Source organism: Tetrao urogallus, assembly GCF_951394365.1.
Source record: "Tetrao urogallus genome assembly, chromosome: 5".
NCBI classification, from domain to species: domain Eukaryota; kingdom Metazoa; phylum Chordata; class Aves; order Galliformes; family Phasianidae; genus Tetrao; species Tetrao urogallus.
The window spans coordinates 33,315,580-33,336,780 of NC_136818.1; the positions used below are offsets into that span (position 1 = coordinate 33,315,580).

Genomic DNA, 21,201 nt, shown 5'->3' on the forward strand with positions numbered 1-21,201 from the left:
ATGTAAATGTAAGGGCTTTGAGAGAGTGACAAGGTTGATGAATGTGAAGCTGCTGATGCAGATATTAGGCTGGTTGTTTAGCCAGTTTCCTTTTTGGATGCTTCTTCCTGTTGCCACATTAGCGTGCTTAAAGAAGATGAGGTTATTAAGCAACAAATACTCAGAAGGTTTGAGGGAAGCACAAGTTTCTAAGTTTCTAAACAGTGTATGGTACAGGTTGCCATAGTTTGTTCTTAACAGAGTGGAAGAGCAGGAAGCAGAATCTTTTATTCTTAACTATCTTTCACTGTTTATTCTTCTCTGCAGACGCCGTGTGATAGAAGATGCACTATTACCGATATTCTAATGCAGAAGTCAGCTGTTGGTACAAATATCTGCTCTTCAGCTACAACATTGTCTTCTGGGTAAGTACAGAGTGTAGAAATAGGAATAGTTCGGGAGCGCTTCATTTTATTGAAGTTCCTCCTGATTTGTTTGAGAGTGGACTGCCATCATTAATAGAAACCAGGAATATGATCTGTAGTGTATGTCCTGTAAGTGCATCCCATTAAACAGGATTAATTACTCTAGAAAAAGATTTAGATACTAGCTCCACATCTTTCTCTTCCTTGCCCCTTCCTCCTGTCCTACCTTGTGAGTGAAGGTAAATGAGTGAAACAGATAATTTATTTTTTCAGCGCAAAAGGTAAAGAGCTGCTTTAAGGTTTTGTTGAAAGAAAATAGTTTAAGCTGTTGGTGATGACATCTTTTAATGATGGAGAGCACTAAATACTGGTTGTGTGAGGGGAAATGTTAGATTTGCCTTTAAGTGCACTGAACTGGTGTGTTAGGCTGCTTCTCTTTTAAACTAGGTGTCTTCACATATATCCTTTCAGATAGTCTTTGATCTTAGTGTTAGAGCAGTGCTGCAATATGTGCAGCACGTTCAAGATTTGCCCCTGTCCCTGGAGGTGTTCAAGGCCAGCTTGGATGGGGCCCTGGGCAGCCTGGTCTGGTATTAAATGGGAGGTTGGTGGCCCTGCGTGTGGCAGAGGGGTTGGAGGTTCATGATCCTTGAGGTCCCTTCCAAACCCGGCCATCCTGTGATTCTGTGATAATTGCAGCACAAATGTTTCAACAGCTGGTGTTACACTGTAGTTTTGCTAAGAATTACAGTGTAGTCAAGGTCTTGAAGGCTTTGCTCCAAGGGCAACAAAATTGCCTATGAATGTCTTGAAATAGTTAGGGACTTCAAAGTAGGCATATGTTTACTTGCCTTAATTTGAAGAGAGTGCAATATCAGGTGTGGATTCAAACGATTATGTTGATCAAGATGACTGAAGTACCTCAATTACCTCTGGAAAGATGGTTATTCAAAGATGAATGCATAGCATTGCATTGGAAATAATTAATATGGAGGTGAAGGCAAAGGTACTGATCAGTTGAAGCTGAAAATTCTTCCCAGAGCTTACAGGTCAAAAAGAGGAGTACACATTCATGGAAAGGTGTAGGTAGTTATGATGAAGAGCAGATGCATTAACTTGATGGCACAATGCTAGAATCTTGGGTTTATGTTGTGATTCAGAGTTGAAATGCATGTATGGTATGGGTGGCTTCTTGAAATAGTTCAGGGTTGTGTTTTTTTTTTTTTTTTTTTCCAAAGTCAGAAGGGTTAGATAGTAATAATGAAAGAATAGTATGTTGTTGAAACAGCTTGTGCAAGTTGAAAGTACAAGTTGATTTTCTTGATCCTGACTGTCAGACTGTGAAGACTGTGTTCTTTTTGTTCATTGTTGCTATTCATTAAACCAACTCATCTTCTTAGATTGTAAAGTTTAAGGTCCAGGTAATTATAACCTAAATTTGTATTCAGCCGAAATAAATATAAGTCTGAGCATTATCTGCAAACTGCAGGATCTTGTTGGTGTTTGTGAATGATGACTTGGTATTTTGCTTGATTAACTCACATAAAGTTCTGATAAACTGGATTAGCATTCCTATGTCTTTTGGCTGCTTTTGCAGTGTACAGGATAGGGAATAATCTCTTTGGAAAAATGCATGAGTGATGGGCAAAATTAAGTTTAGAGAGAATGATAGAAAAATGTAGTTTTGAGGGATCTTATGGAAATTATCTGGCTTAATCTTCTGTTCAAAGCAAGATGCTTTGTGTAGTGGACCACTGCTCAAAGAGGAGAGCTAGGAGGCTTGTGAGCTGCTTTTCTGCTGTCCTCAGCCAGCCTGAAATTGTTAGAGAGCTCAGGAAAACAGAGACAGAAATGTCTGGATGTTGTTAAATACTACAGAGTTGTTTGCTGCTGTCACTACCTCCTGCTAACTAGTGCACTGTTTTAGCCTGATTCTGTAGCTTTAAGCAGTAGGGACTTGTGTGTCTAACAGGGCAGAAAGAGGGTGTGTGTGCAGATGTGTTTTTCTAGGGGGGGTTAATAAACCACAATATTTAATTGGCCACAATATTGCTATACAACCAGAGTATGTTGAACATCAGTGGTATTTTCTCCCTCCCCTAGCATTTATGAGTTTTGCCATTTAAAATGGTTACCGTTGCCATGCGTCATAACTCAGGTCCTTGGGTGCCTCTGTACTTGTTTTTTCCTCTTCTCTGTAGTACAGCTCCTACGATCGTGTAATGGGATGTAGTGTGGTAAGGAGTCATATTTGGCTGTATTCTTCATAGCTCAGATTTTCAGGGAAAGCATTTCTGAGTGGACGCTCCAAAGCAGATAGCATGGGGTGTGTGTGAGAAATGAACAGAATTTCTTCTTTTTGTTATTCGTGAGGGTTAGGTGCTAGATGTCTTCCTTTCTAGTGAATGCCTCACAAAGTACTGCTTGTTAGGTAAGCAGCCTATGCAAAACAGTTTTGTATCTTGGGAAGACAATTAATAACTTGGTTTCTGCTTATTCACAATAATTCGTTTTTTCCCCTCTATTTTCCTTTAATTCCTTGAATAGTTGTTACTTCTCATTTAATCACATATCTTCATTATAATCTTTTGAAGTTATTGATGAAGGTCCAAAATTTTTTCTTTTCCATTAGACTTTTGGAAATATCGATGTAAACTTGAAATACAACTTTGTAGGTTTCGGTTGAGTTTTTTGACTGAGAGCTGGTTTTCTGATTAAGTATTAGTAGTCATGGTAGCTCACTCAGTAAATGGTCTGAGGCTTCTGCTGAGAAGTTACCATGTTGATGTGGTATAATTACAACTCTTTTAGTGAAACAGCTTTGGTTGTAGAACAGGATATGTAAAAAAGTTGAGTAGGAGGGTAGGTGCTCCTGTAAGCAAATGAGTGACTTTTAGCTGGCATAGTGGTTCCAAAGTCTGTGATATATCAAGCTGGTTGAAATGGCTAGTCTAATATTTCTTCAGTTGAACAAATCAGTGCTGTGTATAACAAAGTAAAAAAAGATAGATTCCTTGGAAACTGGGGGTGCTATAAAACCAGAAGGGAGAGGTAATTTTGTCTTCAAAAATCAGCATTTAAGGAGGCACTGGTATTCTGATTTACATTCCCTAGTTGCAGGACAAATCTGCTTGCTGGAATCAGAGATGTGAATACTCCAACAGCAGGGCTGTTAAGTGATGTGTAAGCAGCACTGCTTACATGCATGAGGTGCAGAGCTGTGCCCAGAAGCCCTGCTGAATCCATTGAGCTGTGACTGAAAGAGATGGTTCTGCTGCTTCTCCTCTGCCAGACAGTTAATGCCTTCTTTCAGGTCTCTCACAACTGTCTGTGCAAGAAAACGAGTTTGGAAATCGATCTCCGCTAAATGTAGCTCTTTGCACCCTTCCCTCCCCCCCCCCCCCCCCAGTGTATTATTTTTAAATTCTTTCAGTTCCCTGTGAGATTTCTTCAGAATGAGGGTTGCTACTGTAGTGGGTACGAGGGATGGCATCTCAGCTATGTGACTAACTTTGGCCAATTTTAGCTCTTCCTGGAGTATGAAGATAGCTCACCTGTGTCTCAAACCATGGCAGTTTATTCATGAGCCAGATAATTTGCATGTAAATAAATAGAAGTTACTTTTGTTCTTCTTAATAAATACTTAATATTTATACTTATCCTTAATATAGTTGCAGTTAATATAGTTATACTTAATAAAGTTGCAGTTACTTGTTGACCTTCCTGTTGTAGCTCTGAAGGTAACTGACTCGGTGAACTTAAAAATATATAGTGTCTTACAGAATACACAAACTTCTCAGTATGTTGTCAGGTTCTCATGTTATACATTCAGTTCATGTAAATTGGAGCAAAATATTGAACTTAGAGGAGGAAAATGCAGTTCTGTTGCAGTCTCACAGCTTAAGCAATTTCTAGAAATAAGTAGATCTGCATTCCTTGGAAGTTTTTTCACATAGACAACTCAACAGTAGAAGCTTCAATTCTGCTAACCTTGAGCTGTGTATGACTAACTTGCCGTCATTTTTCTGTTCTTTGTGCTTGGCTTTTCCTTATAAGAGGTGGGACGGGGTCATAGGAATGCTTGTCTTAGGCACAATTTTAATATGCGTTTCCTTTGTTTTCTTAACTTTTAAGCATGCTATTAAGATCAAGCTTCTCCAGGTATACTCATTTAATGAGCAGAGAGGAGGCAGTAATGCAACCATCAGGACAGAGCCCTGCAGTGAGCGCTTGGGAGTGAAATCACCTATACAGCAAGACTGGATCTCGTGTTGACTTTCAGAGCTGCTTTTTGAGTCTACATCTCTTATCCCCCCACTCTGATAGCTTCATCCAGTGTAATGAAATAAAGAAGTTGCAGTAGCATCAGAGGAAGGGCTTGGTTCTGGCATCTTGCTGTGCTGATTCATTCTGCACTTGGGTTATCCTGTTGTGAAAGCCCCAGAGGAGTCAGCATGGTGGGTGGAGCTTGATGGTGCCCTGTCTTTAGAGTGCTGCTCTGATCTGAGCCTTCAGCTTTTGCTTTATGAAGCCTATGGAATAAAAGTCACCCATCTACTTTGTTTGCTGTTTTGTCTCCAGTTGAAGCCTTCGAGGTAGTCTGAGAGTTACACCACAGCTGGGATGTGCCTATTTCAGTGAAGGATTGCTTGTATAGTCTGCCAAAACCTATCTCAAATTGATAGGAGAGAATAAAGTAGCTTCTAGCTGCTGTCATCTTGATTTTTGTCTTTTAATTCTGTTAGCTTTGTTCAAATGTACTTAAGTGTTTTTAGTTGGGGGGGGAGGGGGGAAGAAAAGGCAGTTTAGACTCCTACTGTAGGAGTCTGGTGATTTTGCCCTGAACATAATGAGAAGGGCAAAACTTCTCTTATGCTCTGGAGTGTTCTTCCAAGCTCATTTTTGAGAAGTAAGAGAACTAGACTAGTATTGATCTTAGCTTTTGCAGCTTAGGTGGCATTCCAGGAACTCCTGAAACAGCAAGGCTGTGCCAGAAACAGAAAAGAATCCACCACTGGGCTGTTTCCTGACCCCAACAGGACGAGTCAGGAAAGAGAGAAGAATAGGAAGGAAAGACTGTAAGCTACTGATTGCTCCAGTATGGGTAGAGCTATGATGTCAGATAGGATTTACCAGGGTGTGGAAATTGTTTTCCTTGAGAGTAACGTTTTGTGTGTATTGAAACTGAATTCATTGGGAATATATTCCCAGTATTTCTTATCAGAGCTCAAGGCAGGCTGACGCAGTCAATTTGCATGTAAGGGTCCTATTGCAGGAGCTATGTTTTGCTACAGCCTGGATAGGAAAAAAAAAGGCAGTGCTGTGTACTGAGTTCATAGGGCAATCCTCACAGCATAATCTAAGGAGTCCCACTGCTTTGGGGCAGGCACTGCTTATGCTAAGCTGTCATTTGTGCTTGGAACTGGTGTTTTTCAATATCTTTATCAGTGAAATAGCATAAGAGATTGAGTGCACCTCTGTGAGTTTGAGGACGACACCAACCGAGGATGCAGTTGACACCGTAGAAGGAAGGGGCAGCATCCAAAGGGACCTGGACAGGCTTGGAAACCAGGCCCTAAACCTGATATTTTTGTTTCTCAAGCAAAATTGTGATAATTGACTGCTCTTTGCTTAATTTGCTTTCTGTACTTCGGCCACTTCTAGTGAAAATTCTGAATTGCTTAAGACTAAGTTGAGGTAAGTTCTAGATTTATCTATTTAGACTCTGCTAAGGCTAAGTTTGAGTGTTTTTGGTTTTGGGTTTGTTTTTTTTTTTTTTTGCCAGTAAACTCAGCTTTTCTTGCAACTAATTTGCCTAAATGGTCACAAATAATTTTGCAAAAATAGTGGTTTGTGGGACTGAACATTCTGTATCAAGAAATAAGAGCAGTGTTGATAGTCAGTGATGATAATGAGGCAAGCTAGTTAGAATGTACTTTAAAAGATGCATAAGAATCTATTCCCGTTTAATTAGGATGGTAATTATAATGAAAGACAGCCAGTCTGCAAAGGACACCTGTTAAACAACATACGGAAATTTAACCTGCTTAGTGCTTCTTTGCTTATTTGTAACTCCTCCTGTACTGGATTAGTATCTTCCTGCATTGGGAGTGGATTTGTTTAGTTCACCTCTCTTCTTCACTGCCAACATATGACATGATGCATGCATGGATACAGCTCCTTCATCATGTCAGTAATTTAGATAGGATGACGTGAAGAACTTGTAGCTCTTCTGGCTTTATCTGAGTGCAATTTCAGAGCCTGGGGACCATGAACCCAGCAATACATCAAATCTACATGGATTTCCTTGGGTGAATGTAACAAAGTCTCATTTTTGCTTCTTGCCTGTGCTACAGGGAATTGCCTATAATGCCTGTTTAGTTACTGGAAGGTGCTGCATTTCCCGGCAGAAAGGATCCCTGTTTAAGGGTTGTTTTGGAGTGCTGGAATTTACTTTTTAATATGCACGTAGGCTTTGGGTGGGAGTGAAACAAACTCTTCCATATGGCTAAGGTAGACTTGTTCACAGCTGTAACAAGCTAGAATGTCATTTTAAGTATTTGGGTGTGTGTAGTGTTTAGTGCATGTGTGGAGGCAGGGGAGTAGTAACCTTGTCTAGAGAGGTAATTTTAGCTTGATTATTCCAAGTAAATGTTGGAGGCAAACAGCCTGGGGATAGTAAATAAAGGACACAGGGTCTCATACTTCATGTGAGTGCAGTTGAGAAGTATTTACTATGCCAGCATTAGAATTAGTGTGGAGTTTGTCTGTTGTGCGTTATATTTGCTACTTGTTGAAGGTAAGAAGATGGACTAGCTAAATTCAAAGGACTTGAAAAAAGGTGAAGTGTTAGAAGAGAAGTTGTGTCTAATTAGGGAAGAAACTCATCTGACTCTTGCCACTGAGGTTATGAGAAGTTAAGCATGGCTACAGTCTGGGGTTGGCGATAGGTAATAACTAGAAAGTGAACTAGTGAAATAAATCTTTTGGAATCTAGTATGTGCTTCTCAAATAAATACGAGTAGTGAAATTCTAAATACCGCTGAAAGAAGTTCTCACAGTGCAGAAATTGAATAGAAGTGGTGCAGATTCTTTCATTGAATTTGACTCATAAGGAAGAATGTTCCATGAATGTTATATTGGACAGCAGACAATGTTTACTCAAGGATAGTGCTACTGGCTAAGTGTTTGAGAATGCATTTTCTCACTGATAAGTATATCTAATTTGTGTAATTTGTGTTTTTTTTTTTTTTTTTTTTTTTTTTAGCTAGCTGGCATGGCATTCCTTGCAGCTGGACTGTGGGCATGGAGTGAAAAGGTAAGGGTAAAATGACTGGTATTACATTGTTTGGTGGCTGCCCTCTCCTGCTCCAGTGAAACAATTGATTTCCTCAGGAAGCAGTGGGGTTTAAATGTAGTACCAGGACTCAGGACCACGTTCAGATCTTCTAAATAGAAAGTAGTTGGAGTTTTATTCTTGCCTATTACTGGGTATTAGGCTGTGGCCCTTTAAGTTTATGCTTCCTTATGGACTTGTAAGAGCAGGGTTTAAGAGAATTAAAAAGAAAATTTCATCTTTATGAGCAGTCCCTATGGGTTGTTTTTCTTTTGAAAGCATTTTTTCTAAAAACATACTTGATTCTAATAAAAGGATGGGGAAGATTATTAGTGTTTGGAAGGGATGAAAAAGATTTCTATAAAAAGAAAAAAATTAGCATGCATCTGTTAGATCATCTTTATGTAGTGTTCTCATTTTAAGGCCATCTGTTATCCACTTCCTGTGGAGTTACAGACCTGATTCTGTGAACCATAGAGAGGAAGAAAATTGGGGCAGCACGGCCCAACTCAGTTATACCTTCTTGCTTTTGTTTTGCTGAAGTTTCTTTCAGCTGTGTAACTTCCTCAACAGAGGGAAGGCTTTGGGCATGTATGTAATTCACATGTAATTCTATGTAATTCACATCTTACAAGAGACCATATAGGTGTGAAAATGAATGGTTTACCCCACTGTGAATGGTTGTAGAAGCATGGTAATGTTTCCATAGAGCCTTTCTATCAATAAACTGACCATATAGTGAGGTTCTGGGTTTTATCTCCTGCTATAAAATGATGTTCTTTCTAATCCTTTATGGAAGGTGTGTTTCAGAAGGTGTCAAACTTACCTTGTATTTGTTTTCTGTAATGTTCATATTCTTTTCTCTGCTTCAGACTGTTGTGTAAAGAGGCACATATGATCTCTGTGGTTGGAAATGACTAGCTCAGTTTGCCAAATGACCTTTACAGTACACTAACATTACTGAAAATGAAAGCCTTGCTAAAATTGTTGACTTTTCCTGTCTTTATTTCTTGAATTTTGCCTGAACTGTTTCTACTGTCTGTTCTACAACTAAGAACTTGAAAGGTTTTCCTGTGTTCTTAAACTTCTGAATGGCTCTTAAAAAATGCACGTTCTTTTTTATGTCAGTTGCTTTGTGTGGACATTTTCATATTAATGCTGTTCTTTTGCAGTAGTGGATGTGTGTGTCAGTGTGGATCTGTTTACAGATAAGTTTCAGTGAACAATAGAAGGGAAGTAAAAGAAAAACATTCTAAAAGTTGCAGTGGTCAACCCAAAGGGAAACTAAAGGTAGTACAGAAGAGTTTTAAGCATCCTGTCTGTTAGTGCAGCATGAAGTACATCGATCTTTTTAACTTCTTTGTTGTGGCTTTTTTTTTTTTTTTTTTTTTTGTCATCAACTTTTCCATTACGAGTTTGATTCCTGAGTGTTCTTTTTATCTGGAGGTAAATGCTGTGTATCTCTGTGAGTTGATAACATCTCAATTTTGTGTCAAGTGTTGAAAGTAACTTATGTTAAAAAAAAAAAAAAAAAAAAAAGTTACCCACCCTGGCATACATTATCATGCTTATGAGTCAAATGCAGCAATTTTTTTTTTATCTAACTGGGCTGCACTTATGATCTCTTAAGTGGTTCTTATTATTTCAAGCAGTCATGTAGAAGTTGTTGCGTAACATGTTAAGTTTACATTAATAAAGGCTGGATTGAAGTTAACATGTAGCCTGAGAGGTATTACAGAAGTCATAAAAAAAAAAAATGGCTATAGGATTTAGGTATTAGAAACAAGATAAGCCTGAGTCATCATGTCAAAAAAACTGGCATCAGTACAGGCTGAGTACTGATGCCAGTTCTAGGCCTTTCTAGGCTCACTGCCTAGAAAGCAGGTTTGGGAGTTAAAACATTGGCCTCCTGTCAGTCATTCAGCTGAATATCAGCAGTGTACCTTCAGGTCTAAGGCAGCCATCTGCCTGCTGGGCTGTGTTAGCACTTGTGTGGCCAGCGGCTGGGGAAGTAGATTATTCCAACAGTATTCTTCATTCTGGAGGCTGTATCCGGGGCAGGAATGAAGGGAAGGTCGAGCTACCTGCTTGTTGAAAGAAATTTCCATATTTTTTCAAACAAATAACAATTCCACAAATCCAATTTGATGGCATTTCTTAACTCATCAGTGATATATTAAATTGCTGATTTTTGGTGGGGAGAGAGGGGTAAGTCTTAATAGCATCCTTCAGTAGTCACTGGCAGAAGCATCCTTAGATGAATAAGGTGGGATGAAATAGTCCCTTGAATTGAATTGCTTATGACTGACCTCCTTCCTTCAGGATTTTTTACTTGGCATATTTCTTTAGACTGAGAATCTCCACACTAACAAGAGAACGTTGTAAATTTCAAATGTGAACTTGAAGAGACTGTTTTGAACCTAGGGTGAATAATAGACCCTAGTTCCTGTCTTATTGTCACAGTGTGCTTTGATCGGTGGAAGTTCTCTTCCAAGAGACGTCTGAGGAAAGCTTGAGTTTGGATGTGGGAAGTGGATAGCCAGAAACAGCTTTGAAACTTTCAGCATCCTGTTTATATTGTGATTAGTTCCACAGCTTATTGCTTGCACAAAGATGCTGACTTAGTCTTGGTGTGACTTCCCTGTTCGTAATGTCTGAGGCAAGTGCTTCTGAGGCATGGATGTGACTGATTAGGTAGGACTCAAGTTCACCAGTAGGCCAGATATGATAGTTAGCTTTGAGGCTTCACAGATTGTAAGGATGATAATGTCACTGATTGGACTGACTAGGAGTCTTTGCTTCCCAGGACTTTTTGAATGATGGGTAATCTCTAAACTGTGACTACTTCTTAATGGTTTTTTTTCAGCTCTTAGTGACAAGCAGTGGCAAGGCAATTCTGATTTCTACTATTCAATTAAGTTTTTTGTCCCTTCAGTCAACTTTGATCTTAAAAGAAACAAAACAAGAACACCACATCTCTGCTGTCTTGCTATCACCAAATTAATGGGTCTGACAAGATGTGTTGTGAAAGAAGATCAACTCGTATGTATCATGAGTACATATCATGAATATCTTGAGAATACTATTACTCAGTGTCTTTCCATTAGCTGATGAAGTTTTTCGACGTTAACTTTACCTTTTAATGCTTTATTTCCAAAACACTATTTTTGTTAATTAAGTATGCAATTAAAAAGTGAGAGAATACCTTGGGCAAATTCTCTTAATGTATATTCTTCTTGCTTACCTCTAGTGCAAATATCTGAGTAGCAACATGAGAATTTGCATTACTTTGTTAGACTACTTCTACAAATTGTAAGCCTTTACAAGTCTATTCAATATCTTATGCTACATGTGGTTAGTGTGAGCATATATTTTATAAAGCAAATTTTCATTATTTTTGTGTTTTAGAAGGAAAGTGTTTCTTCTTTAGAATGTTCAACCTGTTAGGAAACACTCAGATCACTGCAAGGCTACCTGAATGTCCCTACAGAGTATTCTTGTTAACTTGAACAGTTTCAGTTGTTAGTCTCATGTTTATTGCATCTTCATCTTGGTTTTCTTGCATGTGACTTCAAAGTCTTCAAAGTTCAAACTCTTCTTCAAAGCTGTATGGATTTGATGAGATTTTAATGTTAGCTGGTATAAATTTAATTTGTATGTAACAATCTTGAGAGGGTGATGAAATTACTGTATGTTAATGTAGACTTAGAAATTCAGTCTTGCATCACTCATATTTTTTCATGTGGTTAGTATTCTTTCTTTATGCCACCTAAACATCAAGGTTGGAAAGATGTTATCTAATGACTTTGGTCTTTTCCTGATAGATATATTTCAAGTTAATATACATTATTAGTTCTGTTGGCTCCAAATGATGTGGATACTCAGTGGTAGTGTTGAGCTTTTGGCACCATCTGGTGGAAGCTTGTTTGGCAAATAGACATAGGTAGTCTGAAACGTATGACTGCACTAGATTGCTCAGAGTCTATAGCTTTTAGTTGGCATTAATACTTGCTGGGATAAAGAAAAGTAATTTCATTAACAACCCTTTTGTGATCAAACCTTTCCAAGCAGTTCTCAGTTTGCAAGCTGAAGGATTTGTAACCAATTAATTTGGAATCTTGTAAGAATCATCACAATTCCAAACAGGAAATAAAAAATAGCTGTAGTGGTCATATTTCTGTTACTCCATTTTTCAGGGTGTGTTATCTGACCTAACAAAGGTGACTGGTCTTCATGGTCTTGATCCAGTGGTGCTTGTCTTAGTCGTGGGAATCGTGATGTTTACTTTGGGATTTGCTGGCTGTGTGGGAGCTCTGAGAGAAAACATCTGCCTTCTGAAGTTTGTGAGTAACATCATTACATGTGTGAATCAATGTGTATGTGGAAGTATGAAACTATGGCTGAAAGGAAAAAAAAGTAATTTGTGGTGTGCAGTTTATTACAGTGCATATGGTGAGCTCAGTCCCTGACAAACTTCTTTAAGGGACAGAATAATAGATTTAAACCAAAGTATTTTAGCCCTGCGCCTAGAAAAAAAATGATTTTTTTCATTCATTCCACTAGTGCAGCAATGTTTTTATGTATTTCAGATTGTAATGTAATTTAATATGTAATAGCATGAAGTGATGTTCTGAAACGTAGCTGGAAGTTACTGAAAGGAGATCATGTTGTGGCTTTGGACAAACAAAATAGCTTAATCTCTTGTAAGTTTTTAGTGGACAAAAATTGGGGGCTTAAATGACTAACTAAAAGATCTGAAACATTTACTTTTGTATTGAGATGTCCTTTATTTAAATTCAGAAACAGTTAAGCAGGGCAAAAAAAATAATTAAAATGAGAACAGCTCACAAAATCCTGTGTTTTGCAGATTCTTATATATTAATATTCCAGCTGCTGTGTGTAATGACTGTAGATTAGTGCTTATTTTCACTTTTGACTTCACATAACCAAAAAGAAAAGATAACTCAACTTCTAGGTTTGGTTTTCTTGGTTGGTTTTTTTTTTTTTTTTTTTTTCATTATATTCTCAGTTAGCAGTCACTTCTTTTTATAGTATCTATACTGAGCAAGAGTTTTAACATGTCTTAATCTTTTCCTAATAGAATAGGGAATGCATTCAAAGGGATAAATATCTTCTAATTTGTGACTTTTTCTTCTACAGTTCTGTGGAACGATTGTATTTATATTTCTGTTGGAGCTGGCAGTGGCTGTTCTGGCTGTCTTGTTCCAGGACTGGGTGAGGGACAAAGTCAAGGAGTTCTTTGAGAATAACATTAAGTCCTATCGAGATGATATTGACCTCCAGAACCTCATTGATTCGCTACAGAAAATTGTAAGTACATTACCTGTCATTTTTCCTTTGTTTTCTGGGAGAATATGTAGTTAAGGAAGTTTTCCTCTTTCAGATTGATCATGGTGTTTAGCTAGTAGTGCCATGTGACAGTTGTGCTGTTCTGTTTCTTTACTGAGAGTGTTAGATATCATAGAATCATAGAATGGCCTGGGTTGAAAAGGAGCACAATGCCCATCCAGTTCCAACCCCCTGCTGTGTGCAGGGTCGCCAACCAGCAGACCAGGCTGCCCAGAGCCACAGCCAGCCTGGCCTTGAATGCCTCCAGGGATGGGGCATCCACAACCTCCTTGGGCAACCTGTTCCAGAGCCTCACCACCTTCTGGGTGAAAAACTTCCTCTAATATCCAACCTAAACCTTCCCTGTCTCAGTTTAAGACCCTTCCCCCTTGTTCTATCACTATCCATCCTTATAAACAGCCGTTCCCCCTCCTGTTCCCTTTGAGTATTGGAAGGCCACAATGAGGTCTCCCCAGAGCCTTCTCTTCTCCAAGCTAAGCAAGACATCTGAGAGACAGTGGTGTTCTAATTGTGAATGCCTTGACTTTTGCTGTTGAGATCACAGAATCATAGTTTCAGCCTGTTCCAGTACCTCACTACTTTTTTTTTTTTTAAAAAAAAAAAAAAGCTTCCTTAAATCCAATTTTAAACTCTCCTCTTCTAATTTAAAATTGTTTCCCCTTGTCCTATTGCAACAGACTCTGCTAAGGAGTCCGAACTCTTCATTCTTAGAGCCTCTTTTTAAATACTGAAAGGCTGCTATCAGGTCTTCCATGAACTTTCTCGTCTCCATTGGTTTTTGTGGGGCATTCTCTTTCTGATCCACATCTTTTCTGTGACTCCGTGTCTGGATGCAGTATTCCAGGAGAGGTCTCACCAGTGCAGGGTAGAGGGGCAGGATCACCTCCCTCGACCTGTTGACCACACTTGTTTTGGTGCAGCCCAGGATTAAGTTGGCTTTCTGGGCTACAAGGGCACATTGCTGTCTTATGTCCAGCTTAACATTCACAGGTACCCCCAGGTCCTTTTCAGCAGGGCTGTGCTCCATCCTTAAACATCCTGTACTGATACTGGGAGTTACCTATGACCTAGGTGCAAGACCTTGCACTTGGTTTTTTTGAGTCTCGTGAGGTTCACCTAGGCTTGCTGTTCAACCTGTCTAGGTCTCTTTGAACTGCATCCCATCCCTCACGTGTGTTGACTGCACCACACAGCTTAGTATCATCTGGAAACTTGGTGAGGATGCACTCATTCCCACTGTCAGTGTCGTTGATGTTCAAGATCACTGATCCAAGTACTGACCTCTGAGGATGCCATCTGAACATTGAGCCATTGATCACTGCTCTCTGGGTACAATCTTACAACCAGTTCTTCATCCATCTAACAGTCGACCCATCTGTATCTTTCCAAATTGGAGGGAAGGATATCATGGGGGACTGTGTCAAAGGCCTTATGAAGTCCAGATAGATGACATGAGTGGTTCTTCTATTGTCCTATGGTACAATTATGTCACCATAAAAAAATGATACTTTATCAGGTAGGACATACCCTTGATGAAGCCATGCTTCTGAGAAGCATCTCATCTGAAAGCAAAAAAGATTTTAAACTGTGGAAAGCTATTCTGTAGGTACTCAAGGAAGCCTGAAATAGTTTTATGCTCTTTTTGTCCTAAAATACTTAGTTGCTAAGAGAGGAGATTGCAAGGCCTGTTGCTAATAAGGGCTTGGTGGCTTTCAGTTAGATTATTTTGCACTCACACTCAAAAAACAATCAGTGAGGGTGATTTTTCTGATTTTTTTAAAATTTATGTCTGCATGTATGGAGAGAAATTGAGGAAGAACTTCACAAAGAGGTAACATTTTTTTTTTTTTTTTTTTTGGTAACAGAAGGTCACTTTTCTGTCTGTCTCCTATATTTTAGAAGATCATGCTTAAAAATCTGTGTTTACAGTTCACTTTGATAGCAAAACATGTTTTTATACTGTATACTGTATGGACTGTTCTATATTACCAGCAGCTGTACGTATTTGGTTATTTCACTTGTGTGTTAACATAGTATGTGAAGCAGTCCTCTGACTTAAGCTGCCTGGATGGTTTTTAGTACTGCTTTCTTTGGTGTTTGGTACTAAGGGCAGCTTCTTGTAAGGTGATGCTGCTCCTAGCTGCTTCAAACATCAATAACGTTAGAGATGCTAATGATGTCCTAAGAGAGTAGGAAACTTCATGAGGTACTAGGAAAGTGTGTAATAAACCATTTTAAGTACACAAATTGTAACACAGGTCAGTGAACTGCAAAGCATAACTTAATGAGAAACCAACTTTCACCTGTTCTAGAACTTGAGAATTCTTTGGAATGTTTGGATTTCCCTGATCTGTAATTAGGAAATTTACATTGCACTGTTTAGGTCAAGAAACTTAATGTGAAACAATCATAGAGCTGACTGACCTTCAAATGAATAAGGCTATGTCAGTTAATTCACATGGGTATGAAAATTTTCTCATTTGAAAGAAAGTAAGTGTATTCACAGATGTTTTGATACATTTTTCAGAGTAAACAAAGGGGGAAAAACTGATTGTTTCGTGAAGACTTAACAGTGAAATCACAAAGTTAAATAAATAGGTTTTTTCCATATTTCTTTTGGATTTGGCTAACATGGATAACATCGGGTGGTTACATTTCAAGTGGCAGTTTTTATGATGTTTCCAGTTGTGTTAGCATCTATTTCCAAGAACATTATGCCAAATGGTGCTTTTTTTTTTTCTTTTTTTTTGTAGAGATGCTGTATTGATTATTCAGTTTGTTTTACTCTTGTATTGCCATCGATTCCTTACAGCCATAAGGAATATACAACATATAGGAAAGTTGAGCAAATATTATTCCAGAGAGTTATTCAGTAATACATTATCTATAAAATATCCCCACATAGCAGGTGTTTATCTCTTACAGAACCATTGCTGTGGTGCCCAAGGCCCGGATGACTGGGATTTCAACATATACTTCAACTGCAGCAGTGAAAGCAAAAGTCGTGAGAAATGTGGTGTTCCATTCTCCTGTTGTATACCTGATCCTGCTGTAAGTTGTTTCCTGGTTTGGTATCTGTTATTGAAGAGTTACGACAGGAAGTACCTCCTGAATATGGTGTGACACAGAGGGCTTAAAGAAGTCTTCTAAATATCAAAAATTATTATTAATGGCCAAATTATGTTTTTGTTACTGCTTTGTTCTTTTTAGAGGATAGAATAGATGTGTCAGCCTCTTATACAGCTGAAAATGTATTGCTTGTCATTAGGAATTCAGAAGGTGTTTTTACGTGATTGAAGTCTGTGAATGTTGGCTGTTGATACTGTTTTATTCCCGAGGCCTTGATTTCAAGCTCTGTCATCTACTGTTGAAGCAGCACATATGCCCCCTCTTAGAGCTGCTGTACAGCACCCCTCTGCCTGACAAGTAGGAGTAACTGTCCTTGCTCATGCCTTTGGTTATCAGCAACTGGTGAAGTGCTCATACACAGACTGAGTTGAAGTGTCTGAGTCAATTCTTGGCTTTTGGCAATTCTTAGGTACTCAATGGTTAGATCTGCTTATGAAGCTGTAGGGATCTGATCCTTGCAATGGAAGCAGAAACAGACACAAATTAATGCTGTGTAGTAGTTGTTGCTCAGGTCAACTCAGCAATCCTCACCTAAGGGAGATAACCATGGTAGGTTGTTTGTAACCTACCTTGGAAGTAAGCCAGTAAGGCTTTTGATCATGGAGTCAGCCAAAGAAAGATTTTGTCAGGAAAGTATTCCAAGTTCAGGTTCTCTGGTAACTCTTCTCTTATTTTAATTCAGAACTGTGCTATTTCACTGTGGTCTTTCCTGTTGCTGATGTTATACTTGGAGATATTGTTAAATGTAAACTTCTTTAATTTGCCATTCTCTTCTGAGCATTTTGATATAATTCACTACATACTGTGTAAGCAATTCTGTAATTATGCAGTAAATAGGTTTGATTAGTCTCATAGGGAAGGGAAACAAAAGTATCATAAAAGAAGCATCTTTGGAGCTTAATACTGTTGTTGGGCTTTGTGGAATTGGAATCTAGAAGGTGTTTGTGGTGTTTGAGACATAACTGGAACTTTTTTTTGTCTACGGTAGTTTTATCTCAAAGCTGGATTATGTGAGACTGATTTATCAACTGTAAAGGCACTCTAGTAGCTTGCAGCTATCTATCTGTTACTGGTATTCACGAACAAGGATAGCCACATGAAATGATGGAGTAGTAAGGAATATTTTTTTTTTACTACAAAAATCAGTGTGGTACCTTTGTTATCTCAGCGTTTAGGCATTATGTGAAAGAGATAAAATGATATCGATCTTGGAAGTACAGATGTTTTATCTGAAGACTGTCAGTACAGCTGTTAAATGTCATGTTCAATAGTCCTTGCTGGATGAAAGCCAACGAGAGAAGCTGGAAACTGTGGTGGAGGATGCTTACTTTCCAATTTACCTTCTGTCCACTTGGACGTTATACCTTTCTGGTGTTCTGATGCTTTGCTATGTTATTTTTACTGAAATGTTCTCTAAAAGAGCTGTTTTGTGCAGTACTGATTTGTTTGTGAATTTAAGACAGAACTTAGTGTGAAAAGAAGTAAGCAGAATTCAACTGATATATTTTTAATCCTTGTTTTTCAGCAAAAAGTTGTGAATACACAGTGTGGCTATGATGTCAGAAAAAAGGTATGGTGCTGGAACCTTTGTCTATCCTGCTTTCTGTGTAGATAATAATAATAATAAAAAAGGACAATACTTAAGTCAGCACAGACAGTGCTGCATCCTGCTATTAGTAAAGAATGGCAGAGTTTTTCTTCTATTCAGAGCTGAGAAAGTGGAAAAAAATAACAGGACAGTTAAAGGAAAAGTCCCATTTGAAAAGGGGGCATGACTTCCATTTTGAGTGTCTGTATTAGTTCTAGTATACAATTTCTGAATTCCACTTTCTACTAATTCTGAAGTATTCTAATAATAGGAATTGTAGGAAGATACTAATGTCCTGACATCCTTTGAGTTAATTTGGGCATGTCTGTGTATTTCTGAAATTCAGTTTCAAATATTACTGCATATCTAACAAATTTTACTATATCCCTTCATACATGACTTGACTGTTACAATGAACTTGAGCAGAAAAGTGATGTTCTTGAATTCTTCTCATTCAGAGCAAGAATCAGTGGGATGATCAGATATTCATCAAAGGTTGTATTGTTGCTCTGGAAGCTTGGTTGCCTCGAAATATCTACGTTGTTGCAGGTGTCTTCATAGCTATCTCACTGCTACAGGTTAGTTGCTTTTGTTATTGTTTTTTTTTTTTTTCTTGGGTATGAGGGCAGGGTAACAAAGCATTTGTAGAGACTTAGGTTGAAGTTGAGGTCAGTTGATTTCCTTACGCCAAAACTATATTTTTCCAAGAAATGAAGGTCATAATAAAAATATAATTGTAGAGTATATTATGATACATCATAATTATATATTTTACTGTGTATGAACATAACGTACTATTCTATTTTTATATAAATATGATGTAATTTTAATATTTCAGTATATCAGGTGGGAGAGGAGATCTGGCAGTCTGCTTGGTGTAGATCAGAACTACAGCCTTATAGCACAAACGGGGGAAAAAAAAAAACCTGAAATCCCATTTTATTTTTCATGCTAAGACTCCTATTCAGCATACTTAAGCATACTGAGCAAATATACAGCATACTGATCAATAATAGAAGAGCAGGGTAGCTGGTGAAGAAGTTGCAAATATGGTATTAGCGGAACTGTGGTAGAGTTCCTCTGACTTGTTACAGTACCTTTTCTGTGCTTGATGCAACAAAGAGAATGAATCAAGATTCTCAGTAGAACATATCAAATTCCTTCTTTCATGATGGTTTTCACTTTCATTGTGGCAGTTGTCTATACTTACCTCGACTGCTTTCTTGTACTATTTGTCTTGGAAATAACCAAATTGTAAATCTACTAGAAAACGTTTTCCATTTAACTGAAAATTTAAGTGTAATTCTAGCAAAATAACTTTCACCAACTAGAAAAATACTGGTATTTCATCAGTATCTATTGGTTACTGCTTCCTGTGCCTTTATAGAGCAACCCTGACCTGAGAATACTCCTAGTTAAGAGGATGTTCAAGATACCAAGTGTAATCTTTTGTCAGCGTGTTGACTTCAATTTGATGATGTTCTTATTCATATTGTGAGTCTGTGACACTGCCTTCATGTCACAGTTTTCAAATTGAATGTGTCTTGGCATTAAGTTATTTCATAGTGGAACTAAAAATCAGACATAGTGTCTACTTCTAGAACAAATCTTCTGGCTTTTCCAGAACTTCACCACATTATGTTGTTATTTTTTTTAAGAGTGTTCTAGGAAATGTGCTGAGTTATGAATCAATCTATAATTTTTAAAGAAAGTTTCCCAGAAAACTTGAATGAATGATATTTTCCAAGTTGATAAATGTCCCAGTGATGTGGGGCTTCTCTAGTTGTTATTAGACAAGAGTTTCACTTCAGTACAGGCTATTGCACATTCCACTAAAAAAGAAAATCACAAATCTGACCGAATTAACCAAAGTTATGGAACGATTTGACTGACTTCAAATTTTTCTGTTGCTAAAACTGAGTGTTATGAGACCCAAGTAAACTTGGCTAAGTTTCTTCCACCTGTAGGATGTCTAGAGATGGAATATTATTTTGAGCACTTCTGAAGCATTGCATAAATTATCTTTTTCTTATCAGTTACATCTTCTACTAGATTCTGCTGCTTCTTTACTGTTTAGTAATAGCTGTGCTCTAACAGATGATCCTAGCTACGAAGTGGTGTCTGAGCCTGCAAATGCTTCATCAATGCATTGTTATTCACAATAGAGTAGTTGCATTGACTGAAGTGCATTGAACACACAAGCTGGTTCTCATTCTGCAATAATGGATAATGGTAATAGGCTCTATGTCTCAGAATCTACTTGCAGACTGGTACATAGCACGTATTACATTTCACACTTTTTTTTTGTTCTTTTTTTCTTTTTAGATTTTTGGAATTTTCCTAGCCAGGACATTGATTTCTGATATTGAAGCTGTAAAAGCAGGCAATGCCTTCTGAATATAAAATCGAACATATGTTGCAAAAAGTATATCTTACTATTCTTGGTCAGACATGAAAGTGGAAAGAAATGCGCAGACCATGAAATACTCCTGGTATTACCTGCTCGTGGGTTTTGCTTCAAGCTGGTACAAAAAAGAATCTGCAGTTCATCCGTCTGCCTTTTTTCTTATGAGACAACTCAGTGCATCAGAATTGATCTCTGGTGAGGAAGAAATGGAAGTTTCCCAAGTTGTCAGATCTGATTTTAAACTTGTAGGAAGGAGAAATGGAACTGCTTTAAGCTCCTTCCTTGAAGAATTACCATGAAGATTGTTTTGATTTTACTCTGAACTATCATCGCTTTCAGTGTTATAATCTCTTCAGAAGGCCTGCTGATCTCTTAAGAATATTGAAAAGGTTGTAGTCTCTACAGTAGACTCATGCAGTCAGTTGGGCAAGTTGACCACCAACTGTCATCATGGTGGTATTGGAAATGGAAGCAAATATCACAAATTTTCCAGTTCTTTTGTTCTTGGTTGTGCAGAAATAGGGGGTATTTCTCTTTGACTGGGAATGAAGCAGAAGCAGAAACTTACGTTCAGCCTTGGATAGCTTGAGTAACCCAAGCAGTTATGAAAATGCATGAGGGGAAAAGTCTGACTCTATAGTATTATATGTTAGCAATCTCCATTTCAGGCAAGGGAATGTGAATCCCTAGTGCTGTTTCCTGTCTGGAAAAAATGTAAATAGTCTTTATTTATAGAAAAAGGAAAAAACTCTTTAAAAATGTGTAGCTTTTTACTGTTTAGTGCTATTTTTTAAGAAGTGCTGCCCACAGAATTTTGGAAGTGCAGTTTGTTTCAGTAGTTAGCAAGCATGCTAATGCTAGCTTTGGACTTGTTTTCCTTTCCTCTGGTTTCTTTGCTATGCTGATCATTACAAGCCCTAATTGCTAGTATCAAAGTTGATGAAAACATTCAGATTCAGCGTTAATC

At 38.0% G+C, this 21,201-nt stretch overlaps 1 protein-coding gene across 2 annotated transcripts; it reads left to right on the plus strand.

The window, feature by feature from the left end:
• Nucleotides 1-323: 323 nt before the first annotated feature.
• Nucleotides 324-20,224, plus strand: TSPAN14 (tetraspanin 14; the record flags this gene model as incomplete). Of its 2 annotated transcripts, XM_079536215.1 has the most annotated exons (8): nt 324-404; nt 7,672-7,722; nt 11,937-12,083; nt 12,901-13,071; nt 16,036-16,161; nt 17,765-17,809; nt 18,286-18,405; nt 20,153-20,224. In XM_079536215.1, 8 exons carry the CDS (start codon nt 324-326, stop codon nt 20,222-20,224), a joined length of 813 nt encoding a protein of 270 aa, XP_079392341.1. The 2 variants fall into 2 exon arrangements, with proteins under 2 accessions (XP_079392341.1, XP_079392342.1); XM_079536216.1 differs by lacking the exons at nt 7,672-7,722; nt 11,937-12,083; nt 12,901-13,071.
• Between the last annotated feature and the right edge of the window lie 977 nt (nt 20,225-21,201).